The sequence below is a fragment of the Metarhizium robertsii genome (assembly GCF_000187425.2).
Source record: "Metarhizium robertsii ARSEF 23 chromosome Unknown MAA_Scf_1, whole genome shotgun sequence".
Lineage (NCBI taxonomy): Eukaryota > Fungi > Ascomycota > Sordariomycetes > Hypocreales > Clavicipitaceae > Metarhizium > Metarhizium robertsii.
This window is the reverse complement of record NW_011942149.1, coordinates 5,468,357-5,486,480: the sequence shown is the minus strand read 5'-3', so window position 1 is coordinate 5,486,480 and position 18,124 is coordinate 5,468,357. Positions and strand designations below refer to the sequence as shown.

Genomic DNA, 18,124 nt, shown 5'->3' with positions numbered 1-18,124 from the left:
GCGATGACTGTAGGGCGCTCTGTGTATGTATGAGCTGTGAAGTCGACGAGATGTTGGTGTTGCTGAGAAATCAAGCAACAGCAATAGTCGATATTTAGTAACAAGACAATTGACTGGTGCTAGTTGGCCCAGGGCGTCCAGAGCCTCCCGCCATCAGCCGAACTGTTCCGCTAATCAGGCCAAACTCTTCCAGACATGTGTGGCCCGAGGGGGCAAAAACGGCTAATAGCTCGCCGTCTAGTGGTCGGCCAGCGGGCCACTCAGCGCAACATGTGCAAGCCATGGCGGCCACAGTGGGCAGCACCAGACAACAGCCATGGCCACTGGGCCAGGAAAAACTAAACGGCCGGTCGCTGACATAAGCACACACAAAATTTCCCGGACACAGAAATGGGAGCGACAGTGTGACACAAGGACGAGGGGCGGATTTGGACTGTGCAGCTGCACACTGTGAACTGTAACCACTTCGCATTTGTCTTTGACGCTGAGTCTTCGCTAAGCCCCAAGTTGCGCGCCCCACCTCCCACCAAAAATCATCAATTTTCGACCCTCACGAGCCAGGCTCGATTCCCAACCCCGCGCATCGCACCTCGCGACGAATCCGTATATCAACCCTCGACCGTCCCGAGGCGAAAACATCCACCGAGGAATAGCGCCAAGAAAAACATTTGCCCGCCATGTCTCGATTTTTCCGTGGTGGAGAGGACAGCTCCAGTGACAGCTCCTCTGATGAGGAAGAGCTCTACTCCGAGGAGGAGCAGGAGCAGGATCTCGGCCAGAATGATTCCGAAGATTCTGACGACATGGACGGCTCTGATATGAGTGACGAGGAGACCTCCAGCGACGACGAAGCCGGTGGTGCCAACCGTTTCTTGAGGGATGCTGCTTCAGACAGCGACAGTGAAGAGGAGGAAGTCCGAGCCAAAGTGAAGAGTGCCAAGGACAAACAGCGCGATGAACTTGACGCCTCCATCAAGCAGATTGATAACGGCCAGAAGAACGGTGACTGGACATTGATCTCTGCTGGTACGTAGAAGTGTTGTCTTCAAAACAGTGCCCCTCTCTCCCTTTTTCTGTTTCTTTTCCTCCCTTTCCCCCTTCTTTATATTGTTTCAGCACAAGAAAATTGGGAGCCGCCGTTTGAATTCTGCAAGTGGTGTCAACACCATGGGAAAACTGAAAGAACGGGGAAGGAAGGAAGAAGAAAAATATTGAACGAATTATTGTGTCATTAACATATTGGTCTCGTAAACAGAATTCGACAAACTCAACAGACAGGTTGCCCGCATGCAAGATGGCGGCAAGACACCGAAGCCTTATATCCGAATCGTCGCCGAGTTGGAGGATTTTATGAACGAGGCTTTGGCCAAGGCAAAAGTTACACCCAAGAAGATGAACGCCATCCAGGCCCGTAACCTGAATGCCGTCAAGCAAAAGATCAAGAAGGCCAGCAAGGAGCACCAGACTGAGGTGAATGCTTACAGAGAAGACAAGGATGGCTTCATGGAGTCTGAAGATGAGGAACCTGAGCCAGTCAAGCCAAAGAAAGTTGCCAGATTTCAGGAGGAGACCGCGCAGCCCGAAGAGCTTGGCGACGAGGGCTTTGCTACCGTTGGCAAGGGTGGTCGTACTCTCCAGTATACCCCAGAGAGTATCTTCAAACACCTGCGTGGCATCATGGAAACTCGTGGAAAGAAGAATACCGATCGTGTTGAGCAGATCAAGGTGATGGAGAAGCTCGGCGAGATTGCCAACACTCCCTACCAGCAGATCCGTGTTCTGCTGGCTATCGTTTCTGCCAGATTCGATCTAAGTGCTGGCACATCCAATGTGATGCCTTTGGAACACTGGAAAGCTGCAGAAAAGGAGCTCTCCACTCTTCTGACTGTTCTTGAGAACAACAAGGACTACGTCGTTGTTGAGAATGTTGAGGAGTGGGATGACGACGAGAAGCCCCCTGCTCTTCAGCCTGGCGAGAAATACATCAAGGTTGCCGGTAGCGTCGTCTCGTATGTTGAGAGACTGGATGATGAGCTCGTCCGATCCCTCCAAAGCATTGATCCTCATACTTCTGAGTACATTGAACGTCTCCAAGATGAGGGTGCCCTGTACAACATCATCGTCCGCGGACAACTGTACTATGAGTACTTGCGCAAGGATCCTGCCCTCGAGATCCCTCAAGACAGCGTGAATAGAATCGTCATGCGACGACTGGAGCATGTCTACTTCAAGGTCAGTCATAGTTTCTTGAGGATCCAGCCTCTTTTTCTCCTTCTCTTGTTATGAAAACTAACGCAATAAACACATCTGCAGCCTGCCCAAGTCATCAAGACATTCGAGGAGAACTGCTGGAAGGCTGCTGGTGACAAGGCCGACTCTGTCATCACCCCCCGCAGCCAGTCCAGTGACGCCAACAATTTGGTCATCGTTCTTTGCAACTACCTGTTCAGCAACAGTGACGGCATCATCCGTGCGCGAGCCATGTTATGCCAGGTCTACTTCCTCGCACTGCATGGCGAGTACTACAATGCCCGCGACATGATGCTCATGTCCCACTTGCAGGACACCATTCCCAACTTCGACGTCCTAACCCAGATCCTTTACAACCGAACTCTGGTCCAGGTTGGTCTGTGCGCCTTCCGCAAAGGACTCGTTTATGACGCCCAGAACACCCTTCAGGAGATTTGTGGCAGCGGTCGCCAGAAGGAGCTGCTCGCTCAAGGTGTAATGATGCAGAGATACAGCCAGGTGTCGCCTGAACAGGAGCGCCTAGAGAAGCAGCGCCAGCTACCGTTCCACATGCACATCAACCTCGAACTCCTCGAGTGTGTGTACTTGACCTGCAGCATGCTTCTGGAGATCCCCCTGCTAGCCCAGACGGGGTCTTCACCCGACGTCAAGAAGCGTGTCATCAGCAAGACCTACAGACGCATGCTCGAGTACCACGAGAGACAAATTTTCACCGGCCCTCCCGAGAACACGAGAGACCACGTCATGCAGGCCTCCAAGGCTCTTGCTGCTGGCGAGTGGAAGAAGTCAACGACTTTCATCCACAGCATCAAGATTTGGGAGCTGATGCCCAATGCCGAGGATATCAAGACTATGCTTTCCAAGCAGATCCAGGAAGAAGGCCTCCGCACCTACCTGTTCACATACGCCCCCTTCTACGACACTCTCGCTCTCGACACTGTAAGCGCCATGTTTGAGCTGGACGTTGCCAAGGTCGCCGCCATTGTCAGCAAAATGATCAGCCACGAGGAGTTGGCCGCTTCTCTCGACCAGGTCACCAACAACGTCATCTTCCGCAAGGGCGTCGAGCTTAGCCGCCTGCAGTCCTTGGCTCTCACACTGTCAGACAAGGCCAGCGCGCTCATCGAGACCAACGAGCGAACTCTGGAACAGCGGACCCAAGGCACATCCAACGCCTTCGAGCGGCAAGGGGGCCGAGGCCGTGGTGGCCAACGGGGCGGCCAACGCTCCGGACGCGGTGGTGCCCGCACCGGTGGCAACACTCAGAGGCAAGCTGGCGGTACTCAGTTCACTGGTGGTGCTTTGGGAGCTGCTGTTCGGGGTTGAGCAAGAAACCACTGACGTTTCAGTGTTGGGGAGATGCGCATTTAAACAAACTTGGTATTCGGGGCGTAGGCGCACATATTTCGCGCTGCTTACGGCACACGGGAAGATATTAAAGACTATTTGTGGCCATTTTTTTCTTTTGTTTGTCCTAACTGCCATGCACGGAATGGGGCGGGACTTGATGGATGCGACGGATGAGACGGATGAGACGGATGAAACGAAACGTGCGGTCAAAATGTACGATTTGCATCAAAAAAATTCATCGGAGAGTATGTAGTGAAGTCTCGTCTTCTTCTCTCCTTTTTATCTCATAGGTTGCCACGGAGGGGACCCAAAGAGGAGAGGGGAAGGATTATGTTAGAAATGAGTCCAGCGACTTCAATACATGAATATGTTTACAAGTTTCACAGACCGTTCGGTTCCATTCTCTTGCGGGTGAAGCCAGTATCGCAAAGCGGAGAAAATAGCCAAAGCCCATGGCCGTCGGGCACAGGGGTTGCTAAACGCTGTAGTTGGTACAGGTTTGCCCAAGTTGTATTGATGTGAAGAAAAGGAGAAAATAGCAGGAACTTTCTTCTTATGGCGAAGACGATTATGTCGTTGGCCTTGAATATTTGGGAAACAAGATGCTGTTGATAGGCCATTATTTACTCGGAAGAGCTCCTCGGGGAACGTTTGGAAAATTCTAATTATTTCTTTTGTTTGATTGCGTTTTGTGACGATGCTGCTAGTTTGAAGCAGATGGCGAGGCGGCCAAGACCACGGCACAGTTCGACTTTAAAAACGCAAACATGTTACTAATCCCCCTTGCTTATGCTCGTTTCTAGTGTCGATCGATATGAAGATGGAGTCCGGCGCGTGCCACCGTTAGTTCAGACGGACTGCGGAGCACTCGATAGGTACAGTAGGAAGATTTTGCAAGGAGGGGTCACTGGAGGCTCGTCTCCATCCCCTCATGGAGACGACTGGCGTGTTTTAGGGTTAGGGTTAGGGTTACGGGACAGTCGGTTCTCCCAACTCTGCTTTGAGAGGCCAGAGTGGACGGGTTAGTACTCGGCGGGGATGGAAGACGGACATGGTCGCACCGACCCCAGCACTCCAGCTTCATTCATGTGCCCCAACAGCTCCAGGACGTGGTGCTCATCTCGTGCCGCCCTCGAAAGGGACCCCGAGGCAACCTGGGGCCTGGCCACGCCTCGCCGTCACATTTAGCCGGCCGATGGCGTCTGCAGCGTAGCAGCCGCATGCAATCGAGTGCCGAGGCACCGCCGCCAGCTCATGCCGTGATGGATCAATGGTCGAGTATTTCTGAACAAGGCACTGACAAGGAGAAGCCGGCCTCCACAAGCTGCTGTTGCCCAGACGCAAGCTGCATGGGAAATCAGCTCGACCCCGGACACCGCCGCATCGCGTCACACAAGCGATACAAGCGCTCAATAATTCCCAACGGGTGGCTGTCGCGGACGTGCCCCTTTTATTTGTGCCATTCTGCAGCGGCCAGCTCCCGTGCGGACGTCTTGCAGCAGTATTTGAACTCGGCTCTTCCGAGGCTCAATCCGACAAGGTGCCTCACCGCGGCTGCCCACCTGCGTCGACATCCGTGACTGCGACCGGCGAGCGAGCCGATATCCCTCACTTCACGCCCCCGCACCTCGAGCACCTCACGCACCTCACGCACCTCGACATACCATGAGCGCCGCCGACAAGCCCTCCTCGGGCGTCGACACGAGCGTCGACGCCGCCGTTCCGCCCTCGCTGCCTCCGCCGTCGAACCAAAAGGCGCCCATCACGGCGGTGCCCGCGGCCGCGCCGTCTCGCGCCGATGCCCTGCTCGCCCACCTCTTCCGGTGCATGCAGACGCGGTCGGGCGCCGAGACGGTCCTCCTCTTCGCCTGCTACGCCTCCCGGCTGACGGGCTCCGTGCTCGAGGCCGCCGGCGGCGCCGCCATCAGACAGTCGGCGCGGCGCCTCGTCGCCCTGGCCTTCAAGCTGCCGCCCGCGACGACCGTCGTCATGTCCTCGACCGCGCCGCGGCCCTCGCTCGCGGCCCTCGCCCTCCAGCTCGGCGGCCGCTTCAAGGCCCTCGCCGCCATGATTAGCGAAACCCGCACCATGGGCCGCCTCTGGGGCCTGCTGGGGCTCTACTTTGCCGCCAAGAGGCTGGTGCTGAAGTCGTGCGCCGCCAGCAGCAGCAGCAACGAGAAAAACAAGCTCGACGCCTCGTCGGCCGAGGACGCGTCCGAGGCCCTCTTCGACACGCTCGTCGCCTACGCCCAGATCGCCTCGCTCATCGTCTACCAGGCGTCCGAGAACGTGGCCTTCCTGTCGAGCAAGAAGGTGCTGCCGTTTGCGCCCGCCACCCAGGGCCGCCTGGGTCTGCTGAGCGTCCGCGCCTGGGGGCTGTACGTCGCCATGGAGGGCGCCCGCTTGCTGGTCGAGCGAGGCCGCAGGACGGTCAGGGACGCCGAGTGGGCGGCCGCCTGGGACAAGAGCTTCTACAGAAACCTAGCCTGGGCGCCGCTGACGGTTCACTGGGGCTCGACGACGGGCGGCTTCCTGCCGGACATGGCGGTTTCGCTGCTGGCCTTTTACCCGGCTTCGGGTGCCATGGTGGACTTGTGGCGGTCGGCGGCGTAGTCGGGGACGGAAGGACGGGGCGGATATGACGAAAAGGAAAAGGGATGGGCGTATCAAAGTTGCTTCGAGACAACGACAGTCTCTACTGTGCTGGGTTTTGCTTTCTATTGTCCCCCTTTTTTTTTGTGCGACGGGGTCTAGATCGTATAGACTCGGGGAACTTGAGATCCGATCTTGCTCATGTTGGCGGCACGGCTGCTTGACTTGGGCACATGGCGTGTGTATAAATAATATTCTGGGTCGTGGGCGACAAGACAACTGCCCCCTTTCAAGTATTTATTTACTAGAGACGAACAAAGAAGAAAGAAAAAAAATTGGCCGAATCTCGTGCTCTTATGCAAAAAGGATATGGTGGCTGGCTGGCTCCGTTGCCAAATGTTGCAACTTCATGTCCGCCACAACTGTACGCATCTTGGATATGATGTCGTACCGGGGGGTCAGATGCCCATCCCGACGTGAAGAATCACATGGGCATCCTCATCATCTCCTCCTTGCTCCAAACGGCCCTCATCTTCTCCGCACCCAGCATCCTGACCTCGTCATCCAGATGCTCCCACAGCACGCCTCCCCACCCTTCCATCTTTTCCTTCAACACGCCCATTTCGAACTCGTCCCTCCCCGCATGACACTCCTTCACGTACCTCTCGAATTCCTCCAGCCCCTTGTGGATCTGCTCGTGCTGCTTCACCAAGCTCCCTCTCCTGGCGTCAAACTCGGGCATGCGGGTCGCGAGAAGCGGGAATACATGCGCTTCTTCAATGCCGTGATGTGCCGAGAGGTGGCGAGCAAAGGAGATGGCCTCGTTGAGGAATTGCTTCTGGGTGAGGTTCTGGGGGCGCCGGGAGGTGGTAGCCGCTGTCCAGAGGAGCGTCCAAGTCTGGCGGAAGTAGTTGTGCTGCGATACGAGATTAGCATGGTTTCATGTGGTTCTGCTAGTGAGGCCAGCGTACAAATTGTTCCATCCGATCCGCCATGCGGTTGTATATCTTGAATTCATGGTCCGTCAACGGCGGCAAGGCCCTTGTCTCGGCTGCCGCAGCGTCACTTGTTGCAGCTTCGTCGCCTGCCATGGTGAAGCTCCAGGTGGTGAGATTCGCTCCCGACGCTCTTGGTGTTGGGGTTGCAGAAAACGGCGGAAACTTCAGATATGCTGCCTTTCTGGTCGTGGCATTTATCCTGCTCCATGTAAAGCGCAGGGTCATCCCTTTATTGTCGCACCTTGTGTATACCTGGGTATATATGTTCGAGATACAACGATGAAATTCTTCAGACTCTCAAGTAGTACGTGCTGTTGGAAACATGATTGGCTCCGTTGTTGCTGACCAAGGGAATTGTAAGCAACATACTAAGTACCTACGTAGATGCATCAGTTGAACTTTCTGGCTGGTTCGACCCGCGCGGGGAGGGCCAAAGAGGTAGCAAGTCACATCTTAATTAGTATTCACCTCTGCACCCAAGCGTGGAATGCAACGGATTCGGGTGGTAGATTCAATGCCAAGTTGACGTGATACACCAATGCGGGGATGCCGCGCGGCAAGAGATTTTAGTGCTCAACTCAAGCTTGTGCCTAATTGCTGACTACGGATATCATCCCATCCCATCTCGACTCATTCCCATTCCATGCCTATTTATCATCAAAAATGGCCGGGAAAATTAGACTCAACCCACCACTTGCGCCATCTGCATTGGGTGCGAGGTTGTAGACTCTACGATAACCTCACCTCCCGCCGTCCAAGACATGTCCAGATCTAGATACTCTTGCAACAGAGTCTCCCGAGTTCTCTCTGCGCAGTGCTTCTCAACAATCTCAACAACTTGCGCGTCCATGTCCAGAAGATTCTTCACCACTTTGTCCAGCGTGTTCCAGCCGACTACATTCTTGGCAGCTGTGTTCCAAGCACTCGCCGTAGCACAGACGCAATTCATCTCGAGCTCGAGTACTTTTTGGTACAGGTTGACCAGCCTCTCTCTGACTGCGTACTGCTGTTCTCGGAATTGGTGCTCTGCCCCCCATGAATTGGCCCGCAGCAACTCTGCCAGATGCATATACCACGATATGCGACCTACAACGTGCACCAGGCCCTTTCTGAAATCTTTCTGGTTGACTATTGGGTTCAGTAAAAGCTGAATTGGATTTATTAGTACACATATAGGACACATTTTGAATTCCGCCTGATACTCACCGGGGTCAGTGTGCAAAAACCTGCCCAAGCCACCGATGCAGCGTGATATTCTGCCACAACCGAGGCGACTCGGTCTCTCACCGCATCTAGTACCACCTTCGCAGAGTTTTCGGCCTGAGAATTTTTGGAGCTTCTACCCTTCTCAAGCCCGGCTGCAGTTATGGCTGTGAGCAACTCTAATCGCTGATCCGCCGGTTTGCCGTGGAATGACGAGTTGAGGCCGCCCATTTTTAGATGATCTGGCAGCTCTTGTGATATAATATTCTCGTATGCAATCACCAAGCCGGTGCAACTAGGATCATCTCGTAAGGCGTCATATGCGTCGTTCCATAATTCCAAGGCAAGTTGGGCATCTCGCGCACAGTGGCCGTTTTTGCCTCGTTTCTTCGTCGATGAACTGCAGTGTGAATCCGGTGACCTAGATATCTGAGGCGTACGAATGCGAAATGAGGGCGCTCGCGACGAACTGGATGTATAGCCGTCGTCTCTCTGTGGTGTGCTTGGCATACTAACACTATTTCCGCGAAGACGCCCGACTAGCTTCTTGATGGTGCTGGTGTTGCTTAGGTGATCGTGGAGCTTGTCCATGACCATGGCTGAGTATTTCACTTGTCTCGTTGAAGAAGGTATGATGGCTACGTCTGAGTACACGGAGCGTGGGGGTCGTCAATCCTATCTGGAGCTTCGTGTATAGTTGCAGTTGTCAAGGCAGGGTTGCGAGGAGCCAAAGACTACGAGACTATATCTGTCCATTTTGTCTTGTTAACATCCCCGCTTCGATCGCCCTCTTCCTTCCATTCATGATTATATACCATGTCGGCACATTCTCTTTTAGCACCGGGTCGATGGACAAGCGCCCATCAGGCGAAGTCGTCTCTCCACAGCGTTGACGAAAAAAAACGGAGAACAGCCAAACCTCACAGATCACCGAGCTCTTGCCGGCACCGGCGCAATGCTGGCGGGCCACGCTCTAATGAAATCAGTCCTTGGTTCAAAAAGAGGGCATTACCAATTGGCAGCCCCGGGTAGAGGTGTCTTGTTTTCAAACCGAAAAAGCTGCCGGGCATTGGTTGCTTCTCCTCGCAGTTAATCCGTCATTTCGCAGTCATGACCTCTATCCAAACTCAAGTCTTTCTGCAACTTTAACTTGGCAAACCAACACACCGAACGCTTGTCAAAGCACGGACCACACACAACGGTTCTATCAGAGTGTTGTTGGACAGCCATCGGCTTGTCGGCTCCTCTTCAGCTTGAACTTGCCATCACTCCATTTTCGGACACACTGTCGGCCTCTTCGCGCGCCGAAAAGCAGCGGCTTAACAACCTAGATGCTGTCATGAAGGGTGCCGAACGTTCCCCCCATCCCCACAATGTCGTCATACCAGCCAGCAGACATCTAGATCGGGTTTCGCAGACGAAGGTACGGGCTGTTTCTTGGCATATGCAGAAGCCTGCGGCTAGGCAAACGGGTGCCAGCATGTATCCATCGTGTTAAGTACCTAAGGCAAGGTAGCTACAAAACCTAAAGAGGCAATGTACCATTCATCGTTGAAGTTTCCGTCGTCTCTAAACATGAGCGGTGTACGGGGGGGGGGAAGCTGGTACGGGCTGTGATGCGATGGCAGCATTGAGGTGTCTTGTCTGAGCTAACCAACAAGGCTGTGAAGCTGAGCGGGCGATGTGGTGGGCATCGAAGCAGGCTGAACACTCATGGCGTGACCCGGCCTGTGCAGCGCGGAGTAGGTTGAAGCAAGACTTTTCGGCTGGCTTCAAGAGGTCACTGGTATTAGTTAGTATCGGCCCGCGTTATTCAAGATGTGTTGAAATTGGCCAGAGGGATATCTGGACCTTTTGATCCTTGACTGCGCCCCAAACCGCATAATATAGCAATCTCCACAAACAACATGGAACCTTGTCAGTTTCCGACCTCCTTGGGCCCAGTGCGTCCAAACCGACTTGTCCCTCTCTCTTTCTCTCCGTCTGTCCGGTTTGTATCATTGTGAATTTGTATCAATTGGCTCATGTACCATCGCCGTCACTGGCAAAAGTATTAGACGCAAAATGGCTGGCCCATGAAGGCTAGCGAATAATACAGCTACCACACTGCCTTGTCGGTGAAGCCACATGCTTACCTAGGTAGGTATTCGGCCTTGAAAGTGCATAAAATGTAGCAGATTTGCAACCCCCCATCAGGTCCTGTCAATGTCCTGACGGGTGTTTGTAGTCTGTAGCTATTTGGCTGTCAAATACGGAGCACAACCCCACTGGATGAGCAAATCTTGATCCTTGTGATGATCTGACGAAATGATGGATGCGAACTGCCAAGACAAGAACAAAAAGAGGCGGGATGCTTGCCACATGCTCACGCTCACATCTGCGGCGATGGGAGTCTCCTCTCCGAACCCTCCTTCCCGATTGAGACCTGTTTCCTCCGAATCCCCTATCGCAGGAAGGAAGGCGCGCTGGCGCGAATTGGCGTGAGCTGATTTGGCCTGCGCTCTCCTGTGCTCTCCTGGCCCTTCAAATATTACGCCTGTCCACACGCATTGACAAAACCACTTCATCTTGAATGTTGCGCCGTGAGTGCGGCAATCATCCAGCGTTTCCGTCATCCCAAAAGCGCCCTCTTGAATTCCACTGCGCTTGCTCCCTAGGTCCTGTCTGCATATGAATGACGGACAAATGGTGGCTCACTGCCCCTAGGAGTTTCGACTTCTCTTGTGTGCATGCCTCATAGTTTGTACGACTCAGAATTGGTTTCCGCTTTGTTGACCTTGTCTGCGCCGCAAGGAGTTCTGAAAAAAAAAAACATTGACTAACTTCTACAGCCTCTCTGTGCGACGGGGTGAGCGCATCTACCAAACGTCACGCACTCAGACGTAGCGGGCTATTTCTTCAAAAACGTTCCTGATCTGGTTTTATCTGAATTCGGAAACTTTGCAAGATGATATCCGGCCAATATTTGCTGGCCGTGACCCTTTACTTCGTCACCTTGAGTTGGGCTCTCTCGGCGGCCCCTATCATGGCCAACTCGACAGGCATCTCCTGGCACCCTGCTAACCACACGCAATCTACATGCGACCCATCAACATTTTCTGAATCCACAAACACTGATCCCGCAAATTGGAAAGAATGTGCAAGCCTCTACAGCTCCTGGACCTCAGAAAACGGCACCTTCAGGCTCGGCGACTTGGATGCTACCGGATTCACGCCAATTCTGCAGACGACAAACTGTATGCTTGGAGTCAAGCCGGCCGATCCTTGCCTGGGACCTTTCACTATTGGCGACAGGGACATCAAAAAGCTCTTGGAAACGAGTCTCAAGGAGTTTTCTAAGGGTACAGACTTGGGAGTTACCGGCAATGTCAAGTGTGCCACAGCAGTTGGCAGCAAGGGAGATGTAAACTGGCGGATTTCAAAGTCATAGGGTGACAGACGATTATCATGGCCATGTAAGCATTCATTACAAGTGCGAGGGAAGTCGAGGGGTTGTTTAACTAAGGATGGGTCATGAATTGGGCTTTTAGTTTCCAGGAACAAGGGAGTCGGAAATGTGCGAACTTGCATGCACATGTGTTATTGTAAATTCTGGGGCTTTGTTTCTTCCAAGGCAGGTCCTTGGACCACGAATTATTCTCTTCTTCTACGAACCACAGTGACGGGTCAACTTAACGAACCCTAAATGAAACGGTTCCTTTAGGTAGCCCCAAACAACCTTCATTATATACTACTACACTGCAAGGCTCAGAATAATGTTCTTGGTCCAAATTGCTCCTTTCTTTTTTCTTTCTTTTTTTTCGACATGGTAGTTTTAAGATTTAGCCATCTCTTGCGCCGGTCCATCAAACAGCCATGGCTAACAGGCTGTCTTTTTGCCCATGTTTCTTCAAATTGTCTTCAACCGTAATAGTTCTTGATCTACAGCCAGGAGAACTGTGCCGCGAGATCTTTTGATGGAGCCAAGTATGTAAAGGTCCGACCAAAGACGGCAGCAATACAGACTGCCGAGCCTTATCATAGACACACCTCTCTTATGGCGATTAGGTCGACGCCTGAAACTGCCTAGTCATATGATTAACCCTGCCAATTCTTAGGTTTATTCGTCTTTCATTGGGAGTTCCCAGTAGACTTTGCGACGCGTTCCCTCCGCTTTCGTCGTGGTGGCTTTTGTAACTCTCTCCATGCCCGCCATCCTCGCATGTCCAATTTGATCTCTGCCCACAGGATCTTTCTGGTATGTCCTCGCGTTTGTCTGTTTGAGAGCCGATTTCAGTTGGACAGGCTGCTGGCCACACTTGCCATCTTCCCGCGTTTTCTGGTGCTCCCGTCCATGTTGCCCCATGCTTGTCTGATCCTCCTGTCGTGGTCTATTCCACAAATTCCCCTGTAGTAGCTTCTTCCGCAAATTCTCCTCGAGTACCTGTTTTCGCAGATCCTCCTGGCGTCGTTTATTCTGTAAATTCCCCTGGAGGAGTTTCTCCTCCAAGATCTCTTGGAGGCGCCGCTTCTCCAAGGCCTCCTGGAGCTGCTGCTTCCGCAAGGTCTCCTGGAGCCGCTGCTTCTGCAAATTCTCACGGTGGGATTTGTTCTCCAAATAGACGCCTCTCAGCCATTCGCGAAACTTGTCCAGAGTATTGGCATAGTGTTTCAATTCTTTGGCAAACTTGTCTTGTTCACGGGCCAGTGATTCCTTGTTATCAAACTGTTTTCCCTCGATTCTATGCAAGGCGATTTTTAACCTTTTTTCTTCCTGGCTAAACTCTTTCTCGAAGCTGGCCAGGTCCTGGACGAACTTTTCTCTTGACTGGCCTCTTGTCTGGCCTCTTGTCTGTCGAGGTGGAAGTAGCTCTTTGAGATTTTCCCAGAGCTGACGAAATGTGTCGTTCCTTTTAATATCAGCTAGTTGGAGCTGCTTTTTGGAGTTTTCTAGGTTCTGGGGTTCAGATGTGCCCCAGATACGCGGCTGCGCTTTAGCCGGAGGACGCGCATTTATGTGATGATGGCTGACATTATCTTGGTGGTGTTTCTGAAGACAGAACCGGTCATGTCTATTATTTTCAGGAGCCTCCATTTGCTGAGGTTTCTTGAGGCTTTGTAGTTCGAGCTGCTTTTCGGAGTTTGCTAGGTTCCCGAGGTCAGTTGTGCCCCAGATACGCCGTTACGCTTTAACCAGAGGACAGGCATTTATGTGATGATCGCTACCTTTATCTTGCTGGTGTTTTTGACGCCAGAACTGGTCATGTTCATTATTCTCAGAAGCCTCCATTTTCTGAGATTTCTCGAGTCTTTGTTGTTCTCGCAGGCACTCCTTGGAGCGTTCGCACTTTGACGAGACCCGGCTATTGTCGCTCTGGATGTGATCCATGGGCGTTGCTGCTCGGGGCTCAAAATACGCGGCTACAGGAAGGCAGTACTGTGAGCCTTGTAGGCATTCTTCCAGCCTGGAGCGAGCCACAAATTCATCAACTTCACGGCGGCTGGGCTGGGAAAAGGTCCTCCGTCGGATGGAGAGACGGAGCGGTTGCGGCTTGGAGTCTGCCGAGATTACGTCCGGGCGCGATTCATCTTTTGGTTCATGGATCCTGACTGCGTTACTCGATTCATGGAGATCTTGGTAAAACTGTCGTCGGAACGTCACCACCTGCCGAAAAGTCAGTCACCCTGTCTGCGGAAAGTATGCCGATGTCGTTGGTGTTCTGGCTTACAACTTTTGTCAAATATATCCCTGTCCATGAGAAAAATCTGACAATTGCGCCCTCTGGAGATGTACTGGACGTGAAATCGCTGCGGGTTAGATACGGCGCTACATAATCCCAGCTGTATATAAATACGACGGCAAGTGGGATCTTGATGACAACATCCATCATTGCCAAGAGAAGCGTCCGTAAGCGACGTTGGCAAAGAATCTTCAAAATGAAATTGATACAGTCTGTTGAAGGTTATTTGCCGTCTCTTGGCACATGTGCTGTTGTCGAGTTGGTATAGGATTGTGGTCTTGTTTCGACAAGTCTGGACGCAGGAGCCCATGTTGATACGCATACTACCACGTGCCCAACAACTTGTATGCTTTCACAGGGCGAAAACTACGCAGACAGGTTTCAGTGGTGTTCATGATGGGAGAAGAATGGACTTAAAAGCGGATGAGAGTAGATGCACGGGCTCATTGTCACCAATCAACAGCGGACAAACGTCAAAGACGCATACAAAACCTGCACATGTAAAGGCTTTTCATTCATTCATGACAATAATTTGTGAATTTTTTTTTCATGTTTGTGAGGAGTTCAATCAAGTTCACCGTTGTGTACTGGTGTAGGACGAGTAGTGAAACACATGATGATGTTCAAGCGGTTTTGCACAAGTTGAGAACAAAGAGTATGCGAGTGCAGTACGCACAGTACAATTCCCTTTTTATGAGTATGCATGGATTTTACTTGTCCGTGTGCATTAAAACTGGCTCCCTTCATCAAAGCATTCTCCCCTCACTCTTGACGTGCTCTTGAATGGGCAAATCCAGCCCAGAGCGGATGTGATATATGTGCGCACATCAAGTGCCCATGGTTTCAGGTATTTGGCGCATCCCAAAAGTCCAAGACACCAAATAAATGTACTGTTGTACCTGTGAATTTGGCCAGAATACTGTTGCGCATCAAGGACAATTCACTGATATACTGCTTAGTATAATACGGCATCAAGCGTGATAGCCAGGCACCTGATCTGGTCACATACTCTGTCTCCCACTGTGTATTGTGCTTTAGCATATCAAAGCCTCAATCTGGTCGCCGTTTCCTAATGGTCCGATGTCCTTTGCGAACGGCAATGTCAACGCTGGAGATCGCACATGTGACCAGCTCCCGTAGGAAGCAGAGGATTGTTTTACGTAACAATGAAGGAAACTTGAAGCGGACAAAGTCGTCTCGTTAGATCTTTGTCAATGAGCCATCCATTTGGTCATCTAGCCTCGTAGGCTTCAATCAAACAAGCAGCATCACGTAGACAAAAAGGTTCTAGTTGAACAAGTTTGCAAGCTAGCTAGAAGCTGGAACCCCGTCCTCTCTAGTCAACTAGCTCATGAACTTTGAGACAAATCCTTTATTTCGTAGACACGGATTGAGTTAAGAATGAGTTTACAATCAAGTTGATGTTGCTTACGGACTGGGTCAGGGGGGCTTCCACGCATAAAAGGTAGTCGGTCAATAGAACAGGCCGAAGGAAGAAAATGCGACGCTGTAAAGGCTAAACAGCGGTGAGGACAAAACGATGATGAGGCAATATAAAACACTGATGCTCCAAGAAACGTATACATTAGAGACGTTATATCAGCATGCTCATTTAGCCAGGTCATATCCGGTAATTCCACGGCAGTCTGCAATACGATGTAGACATTTGCTTACACGCAGATTGGGCAAAATACCAATGATAAGACAGCAAGGATACAAAAAAAAAGCAATAAAAAATAAATAATTGCCCTTTTTCAGCTTGAGCGGTGAGCCCCCCGCACGCCAGTCTGGCTCTCAGTCAGTCACATAGAGCACCAGACATTTCTTCGCCTCGCCCAGAAGCGAGATTGCCGCGTTAGCTCCCTCATGTGATGGTGATGGGCGTCGCGTTGAAACGTCAACAGGCAATCTTACAGGTCAGCGAGTTGCCCCGATCAAGGCGTTTCTGACTCCTCTGAGACAGTCGGAACGACTCATCATGACACTTGACCAGACACTACTACGTACGGAGTACACGAAGGATCAAGCCGTCCGTGTTTGTAAGCCAGGAAGCACGACCCGCCAAGAGTCAAGACGATGACGACGTTTGCTCTAGATTACGGCCCCCCAGCTGGATGGACAACATGGCGGCGGCTCGATGAGGCAGGGGATTCCCGGCATGGCCCGCGGTGAGTGTGACCAGACCAGCCAGTGGTTGTGGCCGTGGTCGGCAATTGCCTCGGCCAGCCTCTCCGTGTCGGGCTCGTCTTCTGCAGCAGAGGTACATACGGAATGAGTTGAGCTGTCGCTTCCGACAGTTGTCGCCCGCCGCGTGCTTTGCAGCGAATTGCTACTGCTCGGGACGGAGGACTCCGTGTTGTGACCCAAAGCCCTCGCGATTCACGCGTCGATCCCTCTCCGTCCCGGCGGGCTCGTGTATCGGCGAGCAAGAAGCTTGGGAGTAGTAGTAGCACGGAGTAATACCGTCGACCATTTTCACTGATCCGTCGTCAAGTGCTTGCACAAGCCGCTTGCGCCACGGCGGGTGAGGCCACCAGCCCTAAGATCTGCTGGATCTGGCCCCCCCCCCAAGAGCCATGGTTACATTGATGGGGTCAGACGGCGGTCTGGCCCTGCTGGACAAGCGAGGCAGGGGTCTGGTGGTTTTGGGCTGGAGCGGATGTAGGGAGTAGGGCTGGCACGTCTGAGCTTGTCTGGGGCCGATGAGATGAGGCAGGGTGAGGGGATCACGGGGATCACGGAGATGATGCTGGGCCGACTTTTCTTGTGTGTATTTATCCTTTTTATTTTTTTTATTTTTTTTTCCTTCTTTTGTACTAGTACGCCGTGGTCCCTCCATGTTGTTGCAGGAATCCAAACTCTAAAAGTGAGCTGGCATGCCAGACATTTCACGACAGCTTTCATTCCTCTTTGTACCGCGGTTTTCAAAGCCAAGACCCCTGCGCCCAGAATAGCATTTTTGTCTGCGTGGGCACAAAGTGTCTCAGCCCCGTGTCTTGTTGTTTGTTGTTGTTGATGTTGCTGCAAACGGGTCAACTCTGAAAGCCAGCCGTCACGAGCGAGCGAGCGAGCGAGCGACGCACAGTTGACGCCACAATACGGAGACGGAGTAACCAGACCTGTCAATTGCCACAAGGGCACTGGGAGCACAAAGGGTCGAAACTATTGAGCAGCAATAGCTCGGTTGAACTGTGAATATCCACCCGTCCGGCTGTCGGTGTGGATTCACGACCTGGTTGACAGACATATCAGCCCAGCCTCCGCAAGCCAACTGTTTATGCTACGTACTACTGCCAAGAGTCGATTTGCATTTTGGACGGTGCAGACTCAGCATGCTACGTATCGCGGTCTGCGGCACACGGGCCAGATTGCTCCGCGTCGTAAACGGAGGACGGAGTACAATGTCTCGGCTGCCTTTAAGGTTGCGCGGAAGGGTCCGGCGATGCTACCGTTTGCCTCCAGAGGCGCATGTGCTCTGTGCTCCGGAATGTTTTGTTGCCTCGAGTTGTTTCTGCGGCCACGGAATGAGCCGCGTACTATGACCCTGGACCTGGACCATGGTATTGTGTTGTGGTCTGCCGGAGGCGTTTGGGACGCGATCCTCTTTCTCCGCAGATACGGTGCAGGAAATACGACACAATTTACTCGGTATTAATTGACTCGAATGCGTCAATACTAGTACATACATGGTAGTATTAGTAGTACTACTCGGTAAACTAAAACAATGGTCCCCGTCGCTTGTCATGTCTCCTTTTGGTCTAGACACACGCTCCTGTTGCGGTGGAGGGAGACGTGGACCGAGTACATACATGTAGGGAGAAACATGATGGTACATGTATGTACATAAGTACGGACCTCGCAAGTACTTAGATGTATGTACTTTATGTATGTTGGTTCTGCGAAATCATACACATGACACTTCGCCGAGTTGGCCGAGTGAGTGAATGACGCCCATCCGTCGTCCTCGAAATGTGAGAAGCCGGTCGGTTCGTTCATCCCGACGACAACATC

The 18,124-nt window shown here is 52.3% G+C and overlaps 6 protein-coding genes across 6 annotated transcripts; 3 read left to right on the top strand and 3 right to left on the bottom strand.

The window, feature by feature from the left end:
* Positions 1–677: 677 nt before the first annotated feature.
* MAA_01912 (Eukaryotic translation initiation factor 3 subunit 8) lies at positions 678–3,576 on the top strand (the record flags this gene model as incomplete). Its single annotated transcript, XM_007819910.1, has 3 exons — positions 678–1,026; positions 1,256–2,232; positions 2,314–3,576. The coding sequence occupies 3 exons, from the start codon at positions 678–680 to the stop codon at positions 3,574–3,576; spliced, it is 2,589 nt and encodes an 862-aa protein (XP_007818101.1).
* A 1,689-nt stretch (positions 3,577–5,265) lies between these two features.
* On the top strand, positions 5,266–6,213 carry MAA_01913 (peroxin 11C; the record flags this gene model as incomplete). Its single annotated transcript, XM_007819911.2, has 1 exon — positions 5,266–6,213. One exon carries the CDS (start codon positions 5,266–5,268, stop codon positions 6,211–6,213), a length of 948 nt encoding a protein of 315 aa, XP_007818102.2.
* Positions 6,214–6,676: 463 nt separating this feature from the next.
* On the bottom strand, positions 6,677–7,283 carry MAA_01914 (uncharacterized protein; the record flags this gene model as incomplete). Its single annotated transcript, XM_007819912.1, has 2 exons — positions 6,677–7,108; positions 7,164–7,283. The coding sequence occupies 2 exons, from the start codon at positions 7,281–7,283 to the stop codon at positions 6,677–6,679; spliced, it is 552 nt and encodes a 183-aa protein (XP_007818103.1).
* Positions 7,284–7,872: 589 nt separating this feature from the next.
* On the bottom strand, positions 7,873–8,990 carry MAA_01915 (uncharacterized protein; the record flags this gene model as incomplete). The annotated part of the gene is made up of 2 exons (XM_007819913.2): positions 7,873–8,337; positions 8,397–8,990. 2 exons carry the CDS (start codon positions 8,988–8,990, stop codon positions 7,873–7,875), a joined length of 1,059 nt encoding a protein of 352 aa, XP_007818104.2.
* A 2,428-nt stretch (positions 8,991–11,418) lies between these two features.
* On the top strand, positions 11,419–11,823 carry MAA_01916 (uncharacterized protein; the record flags this gene model as incomplete). Its single annotated transcript, XM_007819914.1, has 1 exon — positions 11,419–11,823. The coding sequence occupies one exon, from the start codon at positions 11,419–11,421 to the stop codon at positions 11,821–11,823; it is 405 nt and encodes a 134-aa protein (XP_007818105.1).
* Positions 11,824–12,492: 669 nt separating this feature from the next.
* On the bottom strand, positions 12,493–14,260 carry MAA_01917 (uncharacterized protein; the record flags this gene model as incomplete). Its single annotated transcript, XM_007819915.2, has 3 exons — positions 12,493–13,517; positions 13,599–14,037; positions 14,102–14,260. The coding sequence occupies 3 exons, from the start codon at positions 14,258–14,260 to the stop codon at positions 12,493–12,495; spliced, it is 1,623 nt and encodes a 540-aa protein (XP_007818106.2).
* Positions 14,261–18,124: the final 3,864 nt, after the last annotated feature.